The sequence below is a fragment of the Temnothorax americanus genome, unplaced genomic scaffold (assembly GCF_048541705.1).
Source record: "Temnothorax americanus isolate GAGA-0224 unplaced genomic scaffold, ASM4854170v1 Scaffold10, whole genome shotgun sequence".
NCBI lineage: Eukaryota > Metazoa > Arthropoda > Insecta > Hymenoptera > Formicidae > Temnothorax > Temnothorax americanus.
In genome coordinates, this window is record NW_027509231.1 from 4,542,200 (window position 1) to 4,565,577 (window position 23,378).

Sequence of the window (23,378 nt, forward strand, 5' to 3'; positions counted from 1 at the left end):
TTTGACAAACCCTCTAGAACATCCGCGAGATATCGCGTATGTTAAGAGCTTCATCCGCACAAGACTTTCGTATGGTAACGTATAGTGTAACGAAACGTGGGTCAACGCACAAACGTATATCGGTTACGGCATTATACGTCAATACGTTTCTTGTGCGTTGATCTACGTTATACGTTACCATACGAAAGTTTTGTGCGGAGGCTCTAACTCGTCGAAAATAATGCGTACGATGAATAATATATCCGCTGCTGATAATAAAAGAGACAGCACGATTGATCTCACACACAGAAATACAATGTCGAGGTTACGGATAGAAATGCGCATTTTTTCCTTGGATAAAACGAAGTTTAATGTTTTTCTTACGCAATTAATAAAACGTCAATAATCTCGTAGTTTCGGCATGCTCGCGCATGATTGTGATCTCATAACGTGTCTTTTGTAATCTCCAGTCGTTCCACGTTCCACATATGTTCAAATAGATCCCTAAGCTAAAAATAAATAAAATAATGAGTTATTAATAATCAATAAATCACAACTTATAAAATAACAATAGCAAGACCCTTTTGAGATAATGATTGAGCGATTATAATTATTTATTAGACTATATTAATCAGTGTGTTTTAACATGATCATGTAATAATCGGATTTAAGTTCCACAAGATTTACGAACGATATATCGTTTATTTTCACTTTGTCGTAAATATTTCGTTGTTTGTAAAAATTATAGCTTTGAGCTTTAAAATTATGACTGATGAGAATTAAGCATAATTAAGATTAGGCATATTCAGAATTACAATTCTGAATATGATACATATTGTAAAAATAATAAAATTTGTAAAAGCGATTTTTTATGTAAATAACACATTTTTTTAAATTTGTATAAAGTTTATTAAAAATGTAATTATCGACCGAGCTTACTTTGTCTACATGTCTGACACGTGCATATACGTGGCTCAAGCTACCAAATGTAGGTATAAGTGCTGTATCACATCGACTATGAAGTCCACGGTGATGTCAGACGTAAAAATACTCGATAGCTGGAAACATATTATTGACCCTTGATAAGAGTAAAAAGATATAAACCTTCTCTAGAAAATATTATGAAGTCATCAAGAGACGTTTTAAAATTTTGAAGATGTTTTATATAGATATATCAAAAAGATATCTGCATGACACTTTTGAGATATATTTGTTTTAAGATATCTTCGAGATATTTTATTTAGGATCTCGCTTTTAAAAGTATATAATTTTAATTAAGACAGTTTAAGTAGTACATATATATAAAATACATGTATATAAACTTTCAGATGTTTTTTCCCTTTCGGAAAGTTTTGTGAACATATTTTGGTGAAATCTTAAAAATGATTTTAAGAATATAATGTTTTTGGGACATCTTTTAGATATCTAGAACTATTATCGAAAAATAATTATTGGGCCATAAATTTCTCATATAGAAAAGGTCATAAGTTCGATAAAAGTACATACATATATTTAATGAAATATTACAAGGGCTTTCCAATCATCTAATTCGTAAAATTCTGACATTTAATTGAAAGAAAAAAATTTCTGTTACTTAATATTAAAAGGAAATTTATTTGTAATGCCGTGATTACCTGAAAAAATGTAGACGACAGTAATACGATATAGTGATAACAGCCCTCACTAAACGTGCGCTCCATTTGCTTTGATAAAGCCATAAGTCCGCTAAGCTTCAGAATAAATTGATTTAATTTGTAATATATTCTGCGGGATGTTCCATTTGCTTCGAAAGTTGCCAACAGACTGACCGTAAAGGCAAGAATTCATCGATTATTATTTCATTGCTATAATCATAGTGCGTAAACAGCCGTTGTGAGAGCCAGACGAAATTTTGAAAGTGCACGAGTGACCCGACGTTACCAGTTACAGGTGCCGAAAAAGACGTTACCCGCGAAGGGTTAAAATATTTACACATGCTTTGTGAATTGCTTATTTACTTTATTTATTATATTACATTAATTCTGCGTATTTACTTATACTTGTGAACCGCATCAAGAGATTCCTGTTTCTACAAACTATCCTACTTCTACGCTTACAACTTGACAGAAACAATTTTAGAATTGTCTGATGCACATGCCATAGGAGATCACCGTTTGAAGTATCTTCGAGAGATATATATATTTTTTTATTCGCCGTTTGTTATGACTCGCGCCGAATACGCGTACTTCTTTCTTACCATTCCGAAATTCTGTAAAGACATGACGTAAAATTTACAGGCGGTTAAGATGAGCGGATGATAGCGTCGCATTATTATCATTAACAATGCCTTCTGTTCTGAAACAACTGCGTCGTACCATGTAGATTTGAATCTGCAAAGCCAATATTTTCTTTTTATTTTGTAAACAATCAATTCAGAAATTCTAAATATATAAAGAAAATTTAATATATATATATATATATATATATATATATATATATATCTCTTTAATAATAAATAAACATTGTTAATATAGTAAATTATGGTAATGTATTAATGTTTTTTTCTTCATTATAATATTATATCTATAATATCTCGTATCTCTCTCTTTACATATATATAATACGTATAAACATCTAATATATATATATATATATATATATATATATATATATATCTAAGTATAGTACTTTTATCGTATAACATATATTTTTTAGTAAAAGAACGCTGCGCGAATAAGTTTAGAGAAATTGTCTCATTCTTCCAATAAATTTTATATTTCAATGTTTCTCTTTTTTTGTCTTAAGGGGGGAGTCTCGTACATAACACGCTAAAAAGTAAGGTAATTTTGGAATTTTTTTTTGAAGAATTAATGCGACGGATCTTTTTCAAACTTTTAGAGTATTTTATTATATATTTAAAAAAATAAAAAAAAAATTTTTGTTAAAAAATAACAGTTGTGTTCGGTTGTGTTAGGAACTATGGAGGTTACGAGGCCGCGGTCTCGTTGCCGGAGTTGTAAATCGGCGGGCGTTATAGCGTCTGTTTGCACTCACCTGAAACAAAAACAAAAAAAATTTTCTTATTTTCTATAAAATTACATCGTCGATAAACCAAAAAAAGAAGGTAAAAGTGAAAAATTAAGGAAACGGCGGGACTTAAGGGGGCTTTATACGTCTATTGCACATATTTTCAAAAACTTTTGTCATAGTAAAATGTATTGAAATATCTCGAAACTTTTATATATTTTCTCACATATATTGAAGTACATAAAAAATTTTTTTTTCTTTTTATGTAAGGGTATCCCATAGAAATCTGGTTGACATGATATCTCGAGTTAGAAACGTCTTAAACAAAAAATTCAAACGGGATATTGAAATATAAGTAAGTGGCTATAGTCGGTACTAGAATTAAACATTTTGAGTAAAAAGAAACAAAATGGCGGACTGTTAAATATCTCAACAAATATCTTGCAGTTTTTTGCAACTAAAAAAGTCCGCCATTTTGTTTCTTTTTACCCAAAATGTTTAATTCTAGTACCGGCTATAGCCACTTACTTATATTTTAATATTCCGTTTGAATTTTTCGTTTCCAACGTTTCTAACTCGAGATATCATGTCAACCCGATTTCTATATGGGATACCCTTACATTTGTCGCCATAAATAAGAAAAAACAATTTTTTTATGTGCTTCAATATATGTGAGAAAATATATAAAAATTTCGAGATATTTCAATACATTTTATTATGATAAAAAAATTTTTGAAAATATGTGCAATCTAAAGCCCCCTTAAAAAAAGTTGCAATTTTGACAAAAAAATTTCGTTTTTTTTACGTCCCGCCGTTCCCTTAATTTTTCATTTTTACCTTCTTTTTTTTTAGGTTCATCGACGACGTAATTTTATAGAGAATAAGAAAATTTTTTTTATTTTTGTTTTAGGCGAGTACAACAGGCGCTATAATGCCCGCCGATTTACAACTCCGGCAACGAGACCACGGCCTCGTAACCTCCCTATTCCCAACACAACTGTTGATTTTTAACAAAAAAAATTTTTTTATTTCTTGAAATGTATAATAAAATACTCTAAAAGTTGAAAAAGATCCGTCGCATTTTAATTCTTCAATAAAAAATTCCAAATGTGTTACCTTACTTTTTAGCGTGTTACACGAGACTCCCCCCTTAATAAGTAGGCAAGAGGTTTGCATTGTTAGGTTTTATTATCATTTCGAATATTACAAGTGCAAGATATACTCTTAAATATATTATTTATTAGAAAAAAAAACCCTATATACTCACATTTTATCACATATACTCGAGCTCACATCCGTGATTCTTTGCCCCATATAACAAACCATGAATAAATAACACAGTGATGTAATGGAGACACCAACAGATCTGATAGCTAGTTCGAAACTGGAAATAGTTAATACCTGAAAGACTTCGTTTTAACGCTTCGACAACACTTGGAAACGCTCGAAACATTTCCGCAATCAACATACCTGGATTAACGTAAGACTCATCAAAATCACTATTCCAGTGAGATCCATTAGAAACTGTACTGTATGACAAGTCTCGATTATATCAACGAATCTTGTAAGGTGAAAGAAGTTATACGTGTTAAGGTAACGAGGCAAAAAATATTTTTCGCATTTAAAAAGACTAATATGTATGTTAATGTACATTTATAATTGGGAATACGAAAATGCTCAAGCTTGAAATCATGAAATTATTTTTCTTAATACAGAAATAATAAAATTGATATTTTTATAATGTATATTAAAAACAATCTAAATATAAATCTGTGGATTTATACTTATAAAGACGCGATAAGATAAATATCTATGAAAGCCTATATATATGCAAATTTATCTGTTTATTTTATCTGATTTAATGTTAATAAATAGATTTCTTGTTGGTTGAAATCGCATGAGAGTGACGCGTGAAAGCGACACTGTTTAGTAACCAGTATTGTTACTTTTCAATTTTCCTTGCAAAGCACAACGTTAATCTGCTTCGTTTCGCATGTTACTCGTGAAAAATAAAATTAATGCTGACACATTAAATATAGTATTAAATAAAAAATGTATTAAATAAAAATACGAACTGTATAATGTTGTAATGCTGCCGTACAAAAACGGCCATGTTCCCGTAACTTATTTGTGACTTTTCAATTAAACCACATGTCGCCTCGTCTCTGACAACGCAAAATAAGCGTTCCGCACGATACCTGCCGAAATTATTGCCAACGTTACTCTTATCGTAATTGACTTTCAGTCGAATGATATTCGTCTTGCAATGAGCGGAAGAAAAGATAAAAACGACTGTTTGTTGGCGTGAAAGATATAGAAAAGAAATAACAAATACTAAAAAATTTCAAAGTCATGAGAAGAAAATTTAAATTCTAAATAAAAGAAGAGATATATCTGTCGCACACACTCGAGAATTGATAGATCCTTAAAAATAAGTTAAAGATAAAAAGTTGCGATTTTAATGATTTTTTGTTAAACAAACATACTCGCGCGCGCGAGTTTGTTTATATTTAACAAAAAATTATTAAAATCGCAACTTTTATCTTTAACTTATCTTTAACAAATAGACGTACCGTTGGACTGGTTAAATTCAGTCTTTTGTTTAAATTAAATGAAGTGACAAAAACAATAACGTTTTGTTATTTTTTTTAAATATTAACATGCCTTTTTTTAGAAAAGAACGGTAACGATAACAAGTTATTTTCCAAAATTAGTAACAATAACGGGAACGAGTTATTTTTTTTAAATCAATAACAAGTAACGGTAACACTAGTTACTTAAAAAAAAATAACTTTCCCAACCCTGTCTAGGAGTCATCTGCTTTTTCGCAAATAGTAGTAAATTGCACGAGGAGTAATTTCTTACCCCAGCAACTCGCACATTCCGCAAACGTGTTGCGTGAGAGTCATAAAATAAGTGGAAGAGGCGATATAAATTACAGGCAACATTAAAAGCACAAGACTTATGTGAATCCGAATAAGGTGAAAGTATCGCTCCTCATCGATAAAAAATTCAGCATTAAAGGGTCGCACCCGAGGGCGAGAATCGTTCATAGGCGACACAGTGTCAAGAATATCAGGTATAAACATCCATATGTTGTATCCCCCTATGTTCATATATGTCAGGACTGAAAAATTCGATAATAATCACAAATTTATTTTCAGCAACAGAAGTATATGTGTGCGTATGTGTATAAAAGGAATAAAGTTTGAATGCAAGTACATGACAGGCATATTCATCTTTTGGTCAGCAAAAGTATCGTATGGTTGACGTTGCTTCGAATTTTTCAGAAGACATATTTACAAAAGCTGTATGATTAAAGCAATGAAAAATAATGAAAATATGTTCAAAGTAAGATTTAATTTTCACTATGTATATATAAACATTATTTTTGCTATTATATTTAGACTCTAATGGTTTTAAAAGCTCGATTTAATTAGACTGTCTTAATATAAAAATTGAATTCTAGTAAGTAAACTCTAGAAGTCTCTTTCTTTTTCTGATGTCCATTCAATGTTGATTAACTTCAATCTTATTTTACAATTTTTCTTAAAACTAGAAAAAGATAAAATGTGTAAGTTAAACCGAGATTAAAATTACATAGGTAGGATTTAGGTAAAAATGGATATTAATGTCTCAAAACATGAAAAATTAACATATTAATGAAAATAAAATAATGATTCAGAGAAAATAGGGAATAAAATAATTTAGAATCGAATCAAATGAATTATGCTTAGAAAATTTCACATTTAATTTAATAACAGCAATTATTAATCAATGCTTTTGAAGGTGAAATTGTGATATAAATAGCATAGAAGAAAAACCGCATGTTGCACATTGAAAGTCATGTGTACGATAAATTATGTGTGATAAGTTATATGTTTGATGCTTGTAATGAAAAACGTAATTGTCGCAGTCTTATACACAGAAATACAGTCTCGATCTCGCAGGCAGAAACGCCTGTCTTTTTCTTCTGTAGACTAAGCGAGGTTTAATGTTTCTCTTACTCAGGTAATAGAGTGTGAATAATCTTGAGGTCTCGGCATGCTCGTGCATAATCTTGATCTCATCGTGTGACTTTTGCAACGCCCAGTCTTTCGACATACGCTCGAGTAATTCTCTAAACTAAAAGAAAGTAGAATGATTAATAATTATGTATTTCAAAATAGTAAAAAAGAATCGTAAAACATTTATATATTAAGCCGCATTAATAACAATTGTAACATGTAATTTTAATTCTAAAAAATTTACGAAACTATTGTTGTATATTTTAGCTATAATGATATAACTTTCTTTTGTCACGTTAACTTCGCTTTACTCTTTTATCTCTTACTATACTCATAATAATTATCCATGGTGATGCATGATAAAGACAGATTATGACAATTAATATCTTAATTAACGAATGATCTTAATTAGGTTAAATAACGTCCCAGTTAGACAGAATGAAATTTGTATGTAATGTAGTAAATTTATGTCGATTACTAAAAATGAGTGGCCGCCAAGGTTTTTATATATTAGAGACAAAAGATACATTTCATTAAATTTAAGTTATGAGAAATACAAATTCTTTAGAAAATCTACGGAGCTTACTTTGTCGATGTGATTGATACGCATATACAAGTTGGTCAGGCTGCCTATTATAAGTAGAAGCGACGGTATCCCATCCACTATAAAGTCCACAGTGACTTCAGACGTAAACATGCTCGAAATCTAGAAAGATGTTGTCAACTCTTAATAAAAGCGAAGAAATAACTTCATCGAAAAATTATTATACTAAAGATCGATTAAATTTTACGTATGCCTTCATTATAGTTTCGATAAAACAGTGACATATTAGAGCTTTCTGAGTTTATATTCTATTTTTATTTTTTTAACAGCGTGAGAATGTTATTTCCAATTCTTTAGTTCGAAAAATATGAACTAAAAAGAAAACTATTTTCTAAAACCGGTAGTACCTGAAAAAATATAGATGATAGCATGACGACCGTGTAAGCGGCTCTTATTAAGAGAGCGTTCCGCTTGCTTTGATAAGGACATAGTCCGCTAATCGATAGAAGAAGTCGGTTCAATTTGTAGTAATGTTCTCCGGGATGTTCCATTTGCTTTGAAAGTCTCGAGCAGACTGACCGTAGGCGTAGAGACAAAAGCTTCTCGAGTATTTCATTTCATAAATATCTCCATTTTTTTTTTTATAAGGTCCACTAGATCTTTTTTCATTTATTATTTCTTTATCTTTATTATGAGTTGAATTACTTCGCAGAAAAATGCACGCGTTTAGCGTATAGAAGCGCGAATTTTTCAGAGGCATCGAGGGGATCGATCGGCAGCGCGCGTATAATGTTCGGATAATTGCGTGGAAAACATCCCCGGTGGTTCGCTAACAAAAATTGTCGTCAGGCAGTTTTTTATCCACCGTGTTAATTTTTCTCACATGCTCGATTATTACGCTGCGACATCGCGAATATTTTTCGATTATTTACAGCCAAAGGGAGCGAACGATGAGTAAAGCAAGTCTAAGGTAAAATACAATATTCGAGCCCCCTTGCACAGTGTATAATAAACGACGGCCAAATCGTTGAGATACATTTCTCTTATAAGAAATATTTGAGAAATATTTTATAATTTTAACGACAGGTACGACCTTTCAAATATTTCATTACAAGTATTTTAAAAGAAGAATTTCTGGACACGCTACAGGTATGTAGATATACAGAAGTAGATATTTAGTATTGATATACAGATATTTATTTCTAGATAAAATATAATAAATTGACATTTTGTGCGTAAGTCAAATCAACTTTAAAATCATCCGTCAGCTAATCTCTCACTAAAATAAAAGTCATTAAAAAAATTATAACACTGTCCTAAATATTCCAAAGTATATTCTGTTATTTTTAAAGTATTCACATATGCTTTGTGAGTTGTTTTACTTTTTATACTACATCACGCGTTTATTCTGCGAATTTACTTACCAATAACCACCAAAAGATTCATGTGTTTACAAAGAATTTTCGATATGATCGTAAGAAGAAGATTAGTGCATGTCTGACATTCCCGCGAATGTTTTCTGCGCTACTTCTACAATTACAATTTGACAGAAACACTTTCAGAATTGTCTGATGAACATGCAATAGGAGATCGTTGTCTGAAGTATCTTTGAAAGATACATGTATTCTTATTTGTCGTTTTGTTATGATTCGCGCTGAATACGCGTACTTCTTTCTTACCATTCCGAAATTCTGCAAAGACATCACGTAAAATTTACAGCCGGTCAAGATGAGCGGACGATAGCGTCGCATCATTATTATTAACAATGCCTTCTGCTTTGGAACAACTGTATTGTTCCATGCACAATTGAATCTGCAGAGGTAAAGTTTTTTTTTAAATTTGGAAACAATCAAGTTCGGGAATTATAAAGTAAAGTAAGTGACATGTGTAATATTTCTCTCTCTCTCTCTCTCTCTCTCTCTCTCTCTCTCTCTCGCACATATATTTTTCAAATATATTATTAAAGGATCAATATTATACTCACATTTTCTCACATACACTTGAACTCGAATCCCTGATTCTTTGTCCCATATAACAAGACATGAACATATAACATAGACCTACAATGGAAACACTGACAGATCTGAAAGCTCGTTCGAAATTGGAGAAAGTTAACATCTGAAAGACTTTGTTTTTTAACGTTTCGACAATACTTGGCGACGTTCGATATTTCCACAATGAACATACCTGGATTAGTGTCAGACTCATCATAATTATGTGTCCTATGAGATCTATTAGAAACTGTATTGTGTTACAAGTCTCGATAATATCAACGAATCTTGTAAGATAAAAAATGTCATATGTATTAAAGTAATAAGGCGAATAATATTTTTTGCATGTAAAATAATTAATATGTGTGTTAACGTATATTTATAATTGGGAATATGGCGGTGGTCAGTTTTGTAATAATAAGATTATTTTTGCCGATAGAGAAATAATAAAATTTATTTATCCAATATTTATTATATATATTTTTTTTAGATTGATATGTATTTAGATTGATCTGTGTGTATATTTAATTATATTATTTGATTTAATGCTAACAATTTATCCTTATTTTATATTGTATTTATATTTTTTAATTTAATTCTTATAATCCATATTCATTTTGAAATTGTATCAGAGTGACGCGTGAAAGAGACACTGTTTAGTTATCATCATTGTTACTTTTCAATTTTCCTTGCAAAGCACAACGTTATTCTGTTTTATTACCCATATTACTCGTGAAAAATAAAATTAATGCTGAGACTCGTTACATATATCGTATTTTAAATGAAAATATAGTAAATAAAAATACGAACCTTATAATGTTGCAATGCTGCCGTACAAAAATGGCTATATTTCCGTAACTTATTTGTGACTTTTGAATTAAATCACATGCCACCTCGTTTTTGACAACGCAAAATAAGCGTTCCGCGCGATACCTGCCGAAATTATTGCCAACGTTACACTCATCATACAATTGACTTCCACTCGAATGATATTCATCTTGCAATGAGCGAAAAGAAATAACAAGATAATATAAAATTTCAATGACATAAGAAAGAAAAATTATTTTTTCTAAATAAAAAACGAGATGCATCTGTCGCGCAAACTCGAAAATTGAGAGACCATTTGAGAGTTAATAGACGCTCCGTTTTCAAGTGATCTAAGAGTCTTCTCTTTCGTAAGTAGTGGTAAATTGCGCGAGAAGTAAATTTCTTACCCCAACAACTCGCACATTCCACAAACGTGTTGCGCGTGAGTCTGAAAAAGACCGGTACAACCGACATAAATTGTAGTTGTGACGAGAAGCGCGAGGCTTATCTGGGTCCGAACGTGGTAAGAGTACCGCTCATCATCGATAAAGAATTGAATATTAATAGGTCGCCTCTGCGGGCGAGATTCGTTCATAGGCGATATAATGTCCAGAACTTCCGATGAGAACATCCATATAATGTATATTCCTACAAATATGTACGCCGCGCCTGAAAAATTCAGTAATTGTAAAATTACTGATATAATTTTTAGCAAGAGCTATACGCGCGCGCGCGCGCGCGCGCGCGCGTTGTGTGTGTGTGTGTGTGTGTGTGTCAGTCTTATACACAGAAATACAGTCTCGATCTCGCAGGCAGAAACACCTGTCTTTTTCTTCTATAAACAAAGCTATGTTTAGCGTTTCTCTTACTCAGGCAACAGAGTGTGAACAATCTTGCAGTTTCAGCATGCTCGTGCATAATCTTGGCTTCATCGTGTGTCTTTTGCAACGCCCAGTCTTTCGACATACGCTCGAATAATTCTCTAAACTAAAAGAAAGTAGAGCGATAAATGAATGATCATGTATTTCAAAATAGTAAAAGAATCGATGGACATCTATACATTAAGTCTCATTGATCCGTTAATATAATTGTAATAGGTAATTTTAATTTCAAAAAATTTACGAAAGTAATGTTGCATATTTTGGCTGTGATATAATTTTTCTCTTGTCACGTTCACTTCGTTTTACTTTTATCTCTTATTGCTCATCAAATTATCTATGGCGATGAGTAATAAGGAAGGTAATTGCAAGTCAGTGTCTTAATTGGCGAGAGATTAAGCTAAATAACGTTCCAGAGAGTAAAACAGAGTGAAATGTAGGTATATACAATAGTAATTTTGTCTATTTCTAAAAATGAGTTATCTATCTATCTAAAAATGAGTGACACAGCTTAGGTTTTTATGTATTAGAAACAAATGATACATTCTATTAAATTTAAGTTATGAGAAACACAAATTGTTAGAAAATCTATGCAGCTTACTTTATCCACGTGTATGACACGCGTGTACAAGCTGCTCAGGGCAATCAATACAATTAGAAACGCCGGTATCCAATCCACCATATAGTCCACAGTGATGTCAGATGTAATAAATATGCTATTAATCTAGTAAGATGTTATTAACTCTTAATAAGAACGAAGAAATAATTTCATCGAGAAACAGTTATTTCCGAGACACGTTCGACTAAATTTCTCTCGTGAAGAGCGTTCGTTATAATTTCGATAAAACTGTAATATTTGATATCTGAGTTCATATTCTATTTTTTTTTTTTCTAATACCGTGAGAACGTTATTTCCAATCCTCTAGTTCGAAAAATATCTAACATTAAATTGAAATATTTTCTAAAACTGCAAGTACCAGCAAAACTATAGTTATTAGCATGGTGACCGTTAAAACAGCTCTTATTAAACGAGCTCTCCATTTGCTTTGATAAGGACATAGTCCGGTAACCGACAGAAGAAATCGATTCACTTTGTAGTAATAATACTCCTCGGGATGTTCCATTTGCTTCGAAAGTTGCCAACAGACTGACCGTAGCACAACAGAGTTCATCAATTATTATTTCTTATTGCTATAATCTCGAATTTTTTTCGTTAGGTCCACTCGCATCTTTTTTTTATTTATTATTTATTTATCTATTATCTTTATTATAGGTCAAATTTATCGAAACATTGAAGAAAATTGCATGCGTTTATCATAGAGGTGCGAATTTTTAAACAGCGTCGAGGGGATCGATCGCCAGCGCGCTGTTCGGATAATAGCGTGGGAAACATCCGGTGGTTCACCAACAAAAATTATCGTCAGGCAGTTTTCTATCTACCGTGTTAATTTTTCTCGCATGCTCGATTATTACGCTGCGACATCGCGAATATTTTTCGATTATTCACAGGCAAAGGGAGCGAACGATGAGTAAAGCAAGTCTAAGGTAAAATGGAATATTTGCGTCCCTCTTATATGTACAGTGCATAACAAACGACGACCAAATCGTTGAGATATATTTTTCTTATAGAAGATACATGAGAAATATTTTTTAATATTCTAACGGCAACGTTTCAAATATTTTATTACAAGTATTTCATACGAGTTATTTCTGTGTAACACTATGGGTAAATATACAGAAATAAGTATTTTTTATTATTATTATTATTATTATTATTATACAGATATTTATTTCTAGATAAAATATAAGAAATTGAATTTTTTCGTGAGACAAATCAACTTTAAAATCATCAGCGAATCTTTCACTGAAATAAGAGTCATTTCAAAAGAATTGTAACACTTTCTTGAATACTCCAAGAAACATTCTGTTATTATAAAAGTTTTTACACATGCTTTGTGAGTTGCTTCACTTTATTTGGTATATCACATTTATTCTGCGTATTTACTTACCTGTAATCCACACCGACAAATTCCTGTTTTTACAAAAAAGAATTTTCGATATGATCGTAAGAAAAAGATTGGTACATGTTTGATATTCCCACGAATGTTTCCTCTACGCTACTTTTACGCTTACAACTTGACAGATACATTTTCAGATTTGTCTGATGAACATGCAATAGGAGATTGCTGTTTGAAGTGTCTTCGAAAGATACATACATTCTTTATTCGTTGGTCGTTATGATTCGCGCCGAATTCGGGGCGTACTTTTTTCTTACCATTCCGAAATTCTGTAAAGACATCACATAAAGTTTGCAGGCGGTCAAGATAAGCGGATGATAGCGTCGCATCATTATCATTAACAATGCCTTCTGCTCTGAAACAACTGCGTTGTACCATGTAGAATTGAATCTGCAGGAGCATTTTTTTATTATTATTTTAGAAACATTCAAGTTCGGGAATTATAAAATAAAGTAAATGAAATATGTAATATTTCTCTTTCTCTTTCTCTCTTTCTCTATTTCTCTAATAATAAATAAACATTATTAATATAGCAAGTTAGCGTATTAATGTTTTCCTCTTTTAAAATCATGTCTTTTTTCATTGTAATATCCTATCTATACTGCAACGAAATCTATATCCTATCTGATATTTTGTATGTCTCGTAAATTTACATAATGCGTAAATATATAATAATACATTTATTGCACATATTTTTGAGGAAAAAAACGCTGCGCGAATAAGTCCAAAGAAATTTTCTCATCCTTTCAATAAATATTTCAGTATTTCTCTCTTCGTCTTGGGTAGACAAAAGGTTTGCATTGTCATGTTTTATTATTATTTCGAATATTGCAGTGCAAGATATACTCGTAAATATATTATTAAAGAGATCTTATATACTCACATTTTCTCACATATACTCGAACTCATATCCGTGACTCTTTGTCCCATATAACAGGACATGAATGTATAACTCAGTCCTACAACGGCAACACTGGTAGATCTAAAAGCTCGTTCGAAACCGTTACTGGAGATTGTTAGTACCTGAAAGACTTCGTTTTAACGCTTGGATAATACTTGGAGACGTCCGACACATTTCCGCAATCAACATACCTGGATTAACGTAAGACTAATCAAAATCACTATTCCAGTGAGATCCATTAGAAACTGTACTGTATGACAAGTCTCGATTATATCAACGAATCTTGTAAGGTGAAAAAAATCATACGTGTTAAAGTAATAAGGCGAAGAATATTTTTTGCATTTAAAATAATTAACAACGTTAACGTACATTTATAATTGGGAATATGGCAGTGGTCAGTTTTGTAATTATCAGATTATTTTGTCGATAAAGAATTAATGAAATCTAAATATAAATCTGTCAATTTATTTATAGAGACGAAATAGGAAAAACATCTATCGAAGCCAATACAATATTTATATTATCTGATTTAATGCTAACAGCTAATAATTGATTCTTCTTGGTTGAAATCCCATGTAGGGTTTGCCGAGGTTGGCAATGTGGCCATTGTTTGGTGCGCTATCGCATATCCAAAGTTAGGCGCCTAAATTCGGCCAATATTCGGCCAAAAATCTTGTCGCCAACATTGGTAATTTTAATTTCAAGACCGATATTGGGTCAACATAGACGAACCTACTTTGGCATACATATAAATAAAGCCAGTGTTTGGCCCAAGATTGGTCCATCGAAGAACCAAACTTTGGGCTTATAACGGTTTCCAATCTCGCGCGATAGTTACGCTCCAAGGTTCGGCCACCACTTGGCCAATCATCTTTACTCATATCGGGGTACTGATGTTGACACGATGTTTGGCCAAGTTGACAACCTTACATGGGATCTATCTATCGTAATCAGAGTGACGCGTGAAGAGGCACTATAATGTAATTACCCAACATTGTTATTTTTCAAATCTTCTTGCAAAGTACAGTGTTAATCTGCTTTGTTATACACATATTACTTGTTGAAAAATATATTAACATGCTGATGCATTAGATATCGTGTATTATATAAAATAAAAATACAAACTGTATAATGTTGTAATGCAGCCGTATAAAAACGGCTATGTTCCCGTAACTTTGTGACTTTTGAATTAAATCATACGGCGCCTCGTTTTTGACAACGTAAAATAAGCGTTCCGCGCGATTCCTGCCAAAATTATTTCCAATGTTATTTTTATCATATATGTATAATTGACGTTCAGTCGAATGATATTTGTCGTGCAATGAGCGGAGGTATAGAGATAAGACGGCTGTTTAGCATTTGCGTGAAAGATATCGAGAAAAAGAAACAAAATAATAAAAACTTTTAAAAATATGAGAAGAAAACTATTTTAGAGAGATATATTTGTCGCACAAACACGAAAACTGATAGACCAGTTTAGATTTAGAGATAATACCGCAACGCTCCACTTTTTCAAGTAATCTTACATTAGAGTCATCTGCTCTTTCGCAAATAGTAGTAAATTGCGCGAGGAATAAATTTCTTACCCCATCAACTTGCACATTCCGCAAACGTGTTGCGTGAGAGTCACAAATAGAGTGGAACAGCCGACATAAATTAAAGGCAGGATGATAAATAAAAGACACGTTTGGTACCGAACAACGTAAAAATATCTCTCCTCATTGACAACAAATTGAATATCAATGGGTTGCCTCCGCGGGCGAGATTCGTTCATAGGCGACATAATGTCGAGGACTTCCGGTGTCAACATCCACATGCTGTATGTCCCTATGACTGTATACATCATGCCTGAAAAATTTGATAATTATAAATTTATTAATATAACTTTTAGCATCAGAGCGATACATGTACGTGTGTAAGTTTGAATTGCAATGATATATTAGACATATTAATCTTTTGGTTTTGCAAAAATATCGTATGATTGACTTTGCACCAAATTTTTCAAGAGACAGCAAAGATATTTGTAAAAGCTGCAAAATTAAAACAAATATAAATACCGAAAATATGTCCAAAAAATAGGACTTAATTTTCACATAAACATTATTTCTGCTATTAATAATGTTTATTTGAAATTAAATCCAAGCTCTGATGGTCTGAAGGCTTGATTTCATATAAGACTACCTTAATGTGATATAAAAATTGAATTCTAAATAAACTCTAGTAAGAGGTTACACGTGATAAATATGTTGAATGCTTATAATGCAATAGCACTATTGTGTTGTGTCTCTTGTCAGTCTTGTACACAGAAATCTAATCTTGATCTCGCAAGAAAAAACGCCTATCTTTTTCTTTTGTAAAAAGAGACAAGTTTAAGATTTCTCTCACTTAGGTAACGGAGTGTGAATAATCTTGAGGCCTCGGCATGCTCGTGCATAATCCTGGTCTCATCGTGTGTCTTTTGCAACGCCCAGTCTTTCGACATACGCTCGAATAATTCTCTAAACTAAAAGAAAGTAGAGCGATAAATAAATGATCATGTATTTCAAATAAATAGTAAAAGAATCGATAGACATCTATACATTAAGTCTCATTGATACGTTGACATATAATTGTAATAGGTAATTCTAATTTCAAAAGATTTACGAAAGTAATGTTGCATATTTTGGCTGTGATATAATTTTTCTCTTGTCACGTTTACTTCGTTTTACTTTTATCTCTTATTGCTCATCAAATTATCTATGGCGATGAGTAATAAGGAAGGTAATTGCAAGTCAGTGTCTTAATTGGCGAGGGATTAAGATAAATAACGTTCCAGAGAGTAAAACAGAGTGAAATGATCTATCTAAAAATGAGTGACAGCTTAGGTTTTTATGTATTAGAGACAAATAATACATTCTATTAAATTTAAGTAATAAGAAACACAAATTGTTAGAGAATCTATGCAGCTTACTTTGTCCACGTGTATGACACGCGTATACAAGTTGCTCAGGCCACCCAATACAATTAGAAACATCGGTATCCAATCCACTATATAGTCCACAGTGATGTCAGATGTAATAAATATGCTATTAATCTAGTAAGATGTTATTAACTCTTAATAAGAACGAAGAAATAATTTCATCGAGGAACAGTTATTGGGGACACATTCGCGCGACTAAATTTCTCTCATGAAGAGCCAGAAATTTCTAATTATATTTCGTTATAATTTCGATAAAACTGTAATATTTGATTTCTGAGTATATATTCTATTTTTTTTTTTCTAATACCGTGAGAACGTTATTTCCAATCCTCTAGTTCGAAAAATATATAATATTAATTTAAAAAATACTATTTTCTAAAACTGCAAGTACCATCCAAACTACACTCATTAGCAAGGTGACCGTTAAAACAGCTCTTATTAAACGAGCTCTCCGTTTGCTTTGATAAGGACATAGTCCGGTAACCGACAGAAGTAATCGATTCAATTTGTAGTAATGCTCCTCGGAATGTTCCATTTGCTTCGAAAGTTGCCAATAGACTGACCGCGCATCAGAAGCAAGAGTTTACCGATCATTATTTCACTGCTATATATAATCTTGAATTTTTTCAGTTAGGTCCACTCGGATCTTTTTTTATTTATTATTTCTTCATCTATTATCTTTATTATAGGTTAAATTCATCGAAACATTGAAGACAATTGCATGCGTTTAGCGTAGAGGTGCGAATTTTTCAGCAGAGTCGAGGGGATCGATCGGCAGCGCGCGTACAATGTTCGGATAATAGCGTGGAAAACATCCGGTGGTTCGCCTACAAAAATTGTCTTCAAGCAGTTTTACATCTATCGTGTTAATTTTTCTCACACGCGCGATCATTACGCTGCGACATCGCAAATATTTTTCGATTATTCAGAGGCAAAGAGGGCGAATGATGAGTAAAGGAAGTTTAAGGTAAAATTACAATATTCGCGTCCCTCTTATATAGTGCATAACAAACGACGACCAAATCGTCGAGATATATTTTTCTTATAAAAAATATGTGAGAAATATTTTCTAATTTTAACGGCAACGTTTCAAATATTTTATTACAAGTATTTTAAACGTGGTATTTTTGTGCAACACTATAGGTAAATATACAGAAATAAATATTTATTTTGGTAGTCCGATGGGCTCCCCTCTGTCGCCGATTATTGCGGACTTGGTGATGGATGATTTGGAGACCCATTGCTTGAGCTCATTGAATTTTGTGATCCCGATTTTCTTTAGATTTGTTGACGATATCTTCGCCATAATACCCAGAGCAAAGCTCGGTGACGTCTTATTCGCGTTTAACAATTACCATCCACGCCTTCAATTCACACACGAAACGGAAGCAAACAACTCGATTTCGTTTCTTGACACCGCGTCGTAATTAGAGAGGGATGTCGCTTATTCACTAATTGGTATAGGAAGCCTACGTTCTCGGGCCGGTATATTAATTATTTTTCAAATCACCCATTTCTGTATAAGGTCAATACAATATCGAGCTTAATAGACCGGGCAATTTTATGGGCAGATAGTCGCTTCCATGCAACCAACATCAATATCGTTAAAGAAATTCTATTAAATAACTCATTTCCCTTAGAAGTTATAAATAAAAAAATTAATATCAGGCTCAGAACACTCTCGAATGCAACCGATAGAGTCAATGGGACACAGAATAAGTTTGATGCGCGACGTTGCATTGCCGTACCATATGTGAAAGGTGTAGGCGAGGATATCCGACGCATTCTCAGAATGATATTTGTCGTGCAATGAGCGGAGGTATAGAGATAAGACGGCTGTTTAGCATTTGCGTGAAAGATATCGAGAAAAAGAAACAAAATAATAAAAACTTTTAAAAATATGAGAAGAAAACTATTTTAGAGTGATATATTTGTCGCACAAACACGAAAACTGATAGACCAGTTTAGATTTAGAGATAATACCGACGCTCCACTTTTTCAAGTAATCTTACATTAGAGTCATCTGCTCTTTCGCAAATAGTAGTAAATTGCGCGAGGAATAAATTTCTTATTCCATCAACTTGCACATTCCGCAAACGTGTTGCGTGAGAGTCACAAATAGAGTGGAACAGCCGACATAAATTAAAGGCAGTTCATAATTGCAATTCAATTAGTTCTTTTAATTCCTGCACATATTTCTCATTTAACAATAAAATCTATAAACAAATTTTCGGCAGCCCGATGGGCTCTGCTCTGTCTCCAATAATAGCGGACATGGTGATGTGCGACCTCGAGAAAATTGCAATACAACAACCAAGTTATATATACCACTAGGTATTTTATTGCCGGTATATGGATGACATCGCAATGGATGCACCATTGGATGAAATAGACAAAACGCTGGACATTTTTAACTCTCTGCACGAAAAATTGCAATTTACTTGCGAGGTTGGACAGGAGGGGAGATTGAATTTTTTAGATGTCACGATCATTATTCAGAACAACAGAGTCGTTCGTTTTCGATCATTACCACAAACCAACTTTTTCCGGAAGATACTTGAATTACAATTTTAACCACCCTCTGTGTCACAAAAGAAGCGTAATATATGGGCTCGTGGATAAAATTATCCTTCTGTCGCACCCACAGTTCCACAGAAATAATTTAGATGATGCCATCAAAACTCTATTAAACAATTAATGGATATCCGCTTGGATTCGTTTTCTCAACCATTAAGAGTAGGATTAAATACCACGCTTACAATAACACTGTTTCACATAACAATCTTTCTATCGACAATAAGACACCGAATTTTACAATACCATATATTAAATCTGTCGCAAAAGGTTTTACAACGTTAGCTAAAGACATTAATTTCCATCCGGCATACACGATCCCATTTAAATTGAATAATTTTATAAAAACAGGCAAAGACAAATTAGAAACATTTGCACATTGTGGAATCGTATACAAAATAAGTTGCAGCGACTGTGAAGCCACATATGTTGGACACAATCTAAAAGACAATTGAAAACTAGAATAAAAGAGCATATATCAGATATAACGAAAAAAAGCGGATCTCCATCTGTTATTTCCGAACATCGTCTTAAGACAGAACATAAATTGGATTGGGAGGGTGTGGAAATATATTGAACAATGAGCCCATGTATTACAAAAGATTAATTTCAGAAATGGTACATATAAAAAGACAGAGCCAGGGCCTTAACAAACAAAGTGACACAGATCTATTACCAGACGCATATCTCCTGATACTAAAGTTTACTCCCTCCTTCTTAATTCCCACTCTATTCTTATCCCTCCCAAGATATATTATATCAAGATCCATAGAATTAGAATGTGCCTTCCGTTACATATAAATGACTAATTATATTGTAATCTATAAGGACACTCGCGGACAATCAGCATGTTCCAGTCTTGGACGACAAAGGATTGTGATCCTTCCTTTCTTCCTTCTACCGACTTATGGGCTCTACATCCAACTAATACAATGGATATGAGGACATGTAAGCGCGCGTCAACCCGATCGTACGTAGCGACTTGTCATAATATAATGTTAGTCATCGGATGGAGCGACTTCGATTGTATGCGTCGGCTGGTTTATTGGATGGAGCGACTTAATATTATAATGCGGTTAATTTATGTATATGATACTGAAAAATTTTTTAATGTAACGACTCTTTAAAGAACGACTAATGTTACACTGAAGAAGGCTACATTCAAGGCCGAAACGTATGTATATTAATTGTTTTAAAGTAAATATTTTAGCAATAACACCCGGCTAGTTCGCCAGCCCTACTATCAAATGTTATTTTTTCTAATTGAAAAAAAAAATGCAATGTATATGTCGCACGAACTCGAGACTTGATAGAACAGTTTAGATTTAGAGATAATACCGACGCTCCGCTTTCAAGTAATCTTAAAGTCATTTGCTCTTTCGCAAATAGTAGTAAATTACGCGAGGAATAAATTTCTTACCCCATCAACTTGCACATTCCGCAAACGTGTTGCGTGAGAGTCACAAATAGAGTGGAACAAGCCGACATAAATTAAAGGTATGGTGATAAATAAAAGACACGTGTGGTACTGAAAGACGTGCAAATATCTCTTCTCATTGACAACAAATTGAATATCAATAGGTTGCCTCCGCGGGCGAGATTCGTTCATAGGCGACATAATGTCGAGGACTTCCGGTGTCAACATCCACATGCTGTATATCCCTATGAATATATACGCCATGCCTGAAAAATTCGGTAATTGCAAATTTATTAATATAATTTTTAGTAACAGAGCGAGTGTGTGTGTGTGTGTGTGTGTGTGTGTGTGTGTGTGTGTGTGTGTGTGTGTGTGTGTGTGTGTGTGTGTGTGTGTGTGGTGTGTGTGTGTGTGTAAAAAAAATTAAATTTGAATTGCAATGACATATTAGACATGTTAATGTCTTGATTTTGCAAAAATATCATATATGATTGACTCTCTGCACCGAATTTTTCAGGAAACAGTATATTTGTAAAAACTGAAAGATTAAAACAAACAAAAATACCGAAAATATGTCCAAAGTAGGACTTAATTTTTACTATACATAAATATTATTTTTCCTATTAAATTCAAGCTCTAACGGTCGGAAGACTCGATTTAATTTAAGACTGTCTCAATATGTGATATTAAAATTGAATTTTACTAACAAGGAAACATTTGGAACTGTGTCTCACCGATTTTTATGGGCTTTGGATAAATATGTTGTAGAGTAATGAAAAATAACAGACATGTAATTTTTTTATCGGCTTCGAAGTGTGTTTAGGGATTGAAACAACCCCTCGCGAAAGAAATTCTATGTATTTGATTACGAGTGAATATCTCTGAGACCGTGAGGTATATGAAAAAATGTTTTAGACAAGAAGATTACGGTATTTAGTGATCTCTGCAATCGTGTATTTAGATTTTTTTAATGTCACATTTTTGCAAAAATAACATTAAAGAGTGGGGATACGTCAAAAACATACACATCTATTTCTATCGAAGTAGAGTAACTTTAATCTCGGTTTAACTTACTTTTTATCTCTTCCTATCCTAATATTTAGACCTAGGAAAAGATAAAAAGTAAGTTAACCCGAGATTGTTTTAAGTTAATTTACAATTGGACATTAATGTCTCAAAACATATCGGAAAAATCAATGTAATTATAATAGATGTTTGGTAAAGATGAAATTATAATTATGAATATCTAAAAGAAATATTGCATGTTGCTCATTGAAAGTTATGTGTACGATAAATATGTTGGATGTTTATAATACAAATCACTATTGGGTTGTGTCTCAGTCTTATACACAGAAATATAATTTTGATCTCGCAGGCAAAAGCGCCTGTCCTTTTTTTCTGTAAACAAAGGCAGATTTAATGTTTCTCTTACTTAGATCTTAGATAACAGAGAGTGAATAATAATCTTGAGGTCTTAGCATGCTCATGCATAATCTTGGCCTCATCGTGTGTCTTTTGCAACGCCCAGTCTTCCGACATACGTTCGAATAATTCTCTAAACTAAAAGAAAGTAGAGTGACAAATAAATGATCGTGTATTTCATAATAGCAAAAGAATCGATAGACATTTATACATTAAGTTTCATTGATACGTTAACATAATTGTAATACGTAATTCTAATTCTAAAAGATTTACGAAAGTAATGTTGCATATTTTGGCTGTGATATAATTTTTCTCTTGTCACGTTTACTTCGTTTTACTTTTATCTTTTATTGCTCATCTATGGCGATGTGTAATAAGGAAGGTAATTGCAAATCAGTGTCTTAATTAGGCTCAATAACGTTCCAGAGAGTAAAACAGAATGAAATTTGTATATACAATGGTAATTTTGTCTATTTATAAAAATCGGTTATCTATCTATCTAAAAATGAGTGACAGTTTAGGTTTTTATATATTATATAGAGACAAATGATACATTCTATTAAATTTAAGTTATGAGAAACAAATTGTTATAGAGAATCTATGCAGCTTACTTTGTCCACGTGTATGATACGTGTGTACAAGTTGCTCAGGGCACCAAATACAATTAGAAATGTCGGTATCCAATCCACCATATAATCCATTGTGATGTCAGATGTAATAAGTATGCTATTAATCTAGTAAGATGTTGTTAACTCGTAATAAGAACGAAGAAATAATTTCATCGAGAAATAATTATCTGAGACACGTTCGATTAAATTTCTCGTGAAGAATCTTCGTTATAATTTCGATAAAACAGTAATATTCGGGGTTTCTGA

The 23,378-nt window shown here is 32.5% G+C and overlaps 2 protein-coding genes across 6 annotated transcripts in view; both read right to left on the bottom strand.

The window, feature by feature from the left end:
• On the bottom strand, window positions 1–12,384 carry LOC143898756 (uncharacterized). 3 transcript variants are annotated; one of them, XM_077408453.1, is made up of 17 exons: window positions 12,190–12,384; window positions 11,814–11,936; window positions 11,204–11,321; window positions 10,742–11,003; window positions 10,338–10,460; window positions 9,724–9,814; window positions 9,521–9,654; window positions 9,216–9,348; window positions 7,579–7,698; window positions 6,993–7,110; window positions 5,851–6,112; window positions 5,061–5,183; window positions 4,456–4,546; window positions 4,253–4,386; window positions 1,614–2,348; window positions 919–1,037; window positions 1–488 (listed from the first exon to the last, which is right to left on the bottom strand). In XM_077408453.1, exons 1-15 carry the CDS (start codon window positions 12,382–12,384, stop codon window positions 2,165–2,167), a joined length of 2,211 nt encoding a protein of 736 aa, XP_077264579.1. In that variant the 3' UTR covers window positions 1–488; window positions 919–1,037; window positions 1,614–2,164. The 3 variants fall into 3 exon arrangements, with proteins under 3 accessions (XP_077264579.1, XP_077264571.1, XP_077264588.1); XM_077408445.1 differs by having other exon boundaries at window positions 2–488; window positions 9,521–9,814; XM_077408462.1 differs by lacking the exons at window positions 1–488; window positions 919–1,037 and having other exon boundaries at window positions 2,220–2,348; window positions 4,253–4,369; window positions 9,521–9,814.
• The window catches only part of Hop (tyrosine-protein kinase hopscotch), a 19,714-nt gene continuing 8,422 nt past the window's right edge, over window positions 12,087–23,378 (bottom strand). The window contains exons 15-23 of one of the 3 annotated variants that reach the window (XM_077408427.1): window positions 21,085–21,347; window positions 17,082–17,204; window positions 16,517–16,634; window positions 15,718–15,979; window positions 15,257–15,376; window positions 14,323–14,413; window positions 14,114–14,253; window positions 13,488–13,620; window positions 12,087–13,244 (exon numbers count right to left, since the gene is read on the bottom strand). In XM_077408427.1, coding sequence (XP_077264553.1) covers window positions 13,218–13,244; window positions 13,488–13,620; window positions 14,114–14,253; window positions 14,323–14,413; window positions 15,257–15,376; window positions 15,718–15,979; window positions 16,517–16,634; window positions 17,082–17,204; window positions 21,085–21,347 — 1,277 coding nt within the window. In that variant the 3' untranslated portion in view covers window positions 12,087–13,217. Of the gene's footprint in view, window positions 13,412–13,487; window positions 13,621–14,113; window positions 14,254–14,322; window positions 14,414–15,256; window positions 15,377–15,717; window positions 15,980–16,516; window positions 16,635–17,081; window positions 17,205–21,084; window positions 21,348–23,378 lie in introns of all 3 variants that reach the window. The other 2 variants (XM_077408418.1, XM_077408435.1) reach the window with 2 other exon arrangements.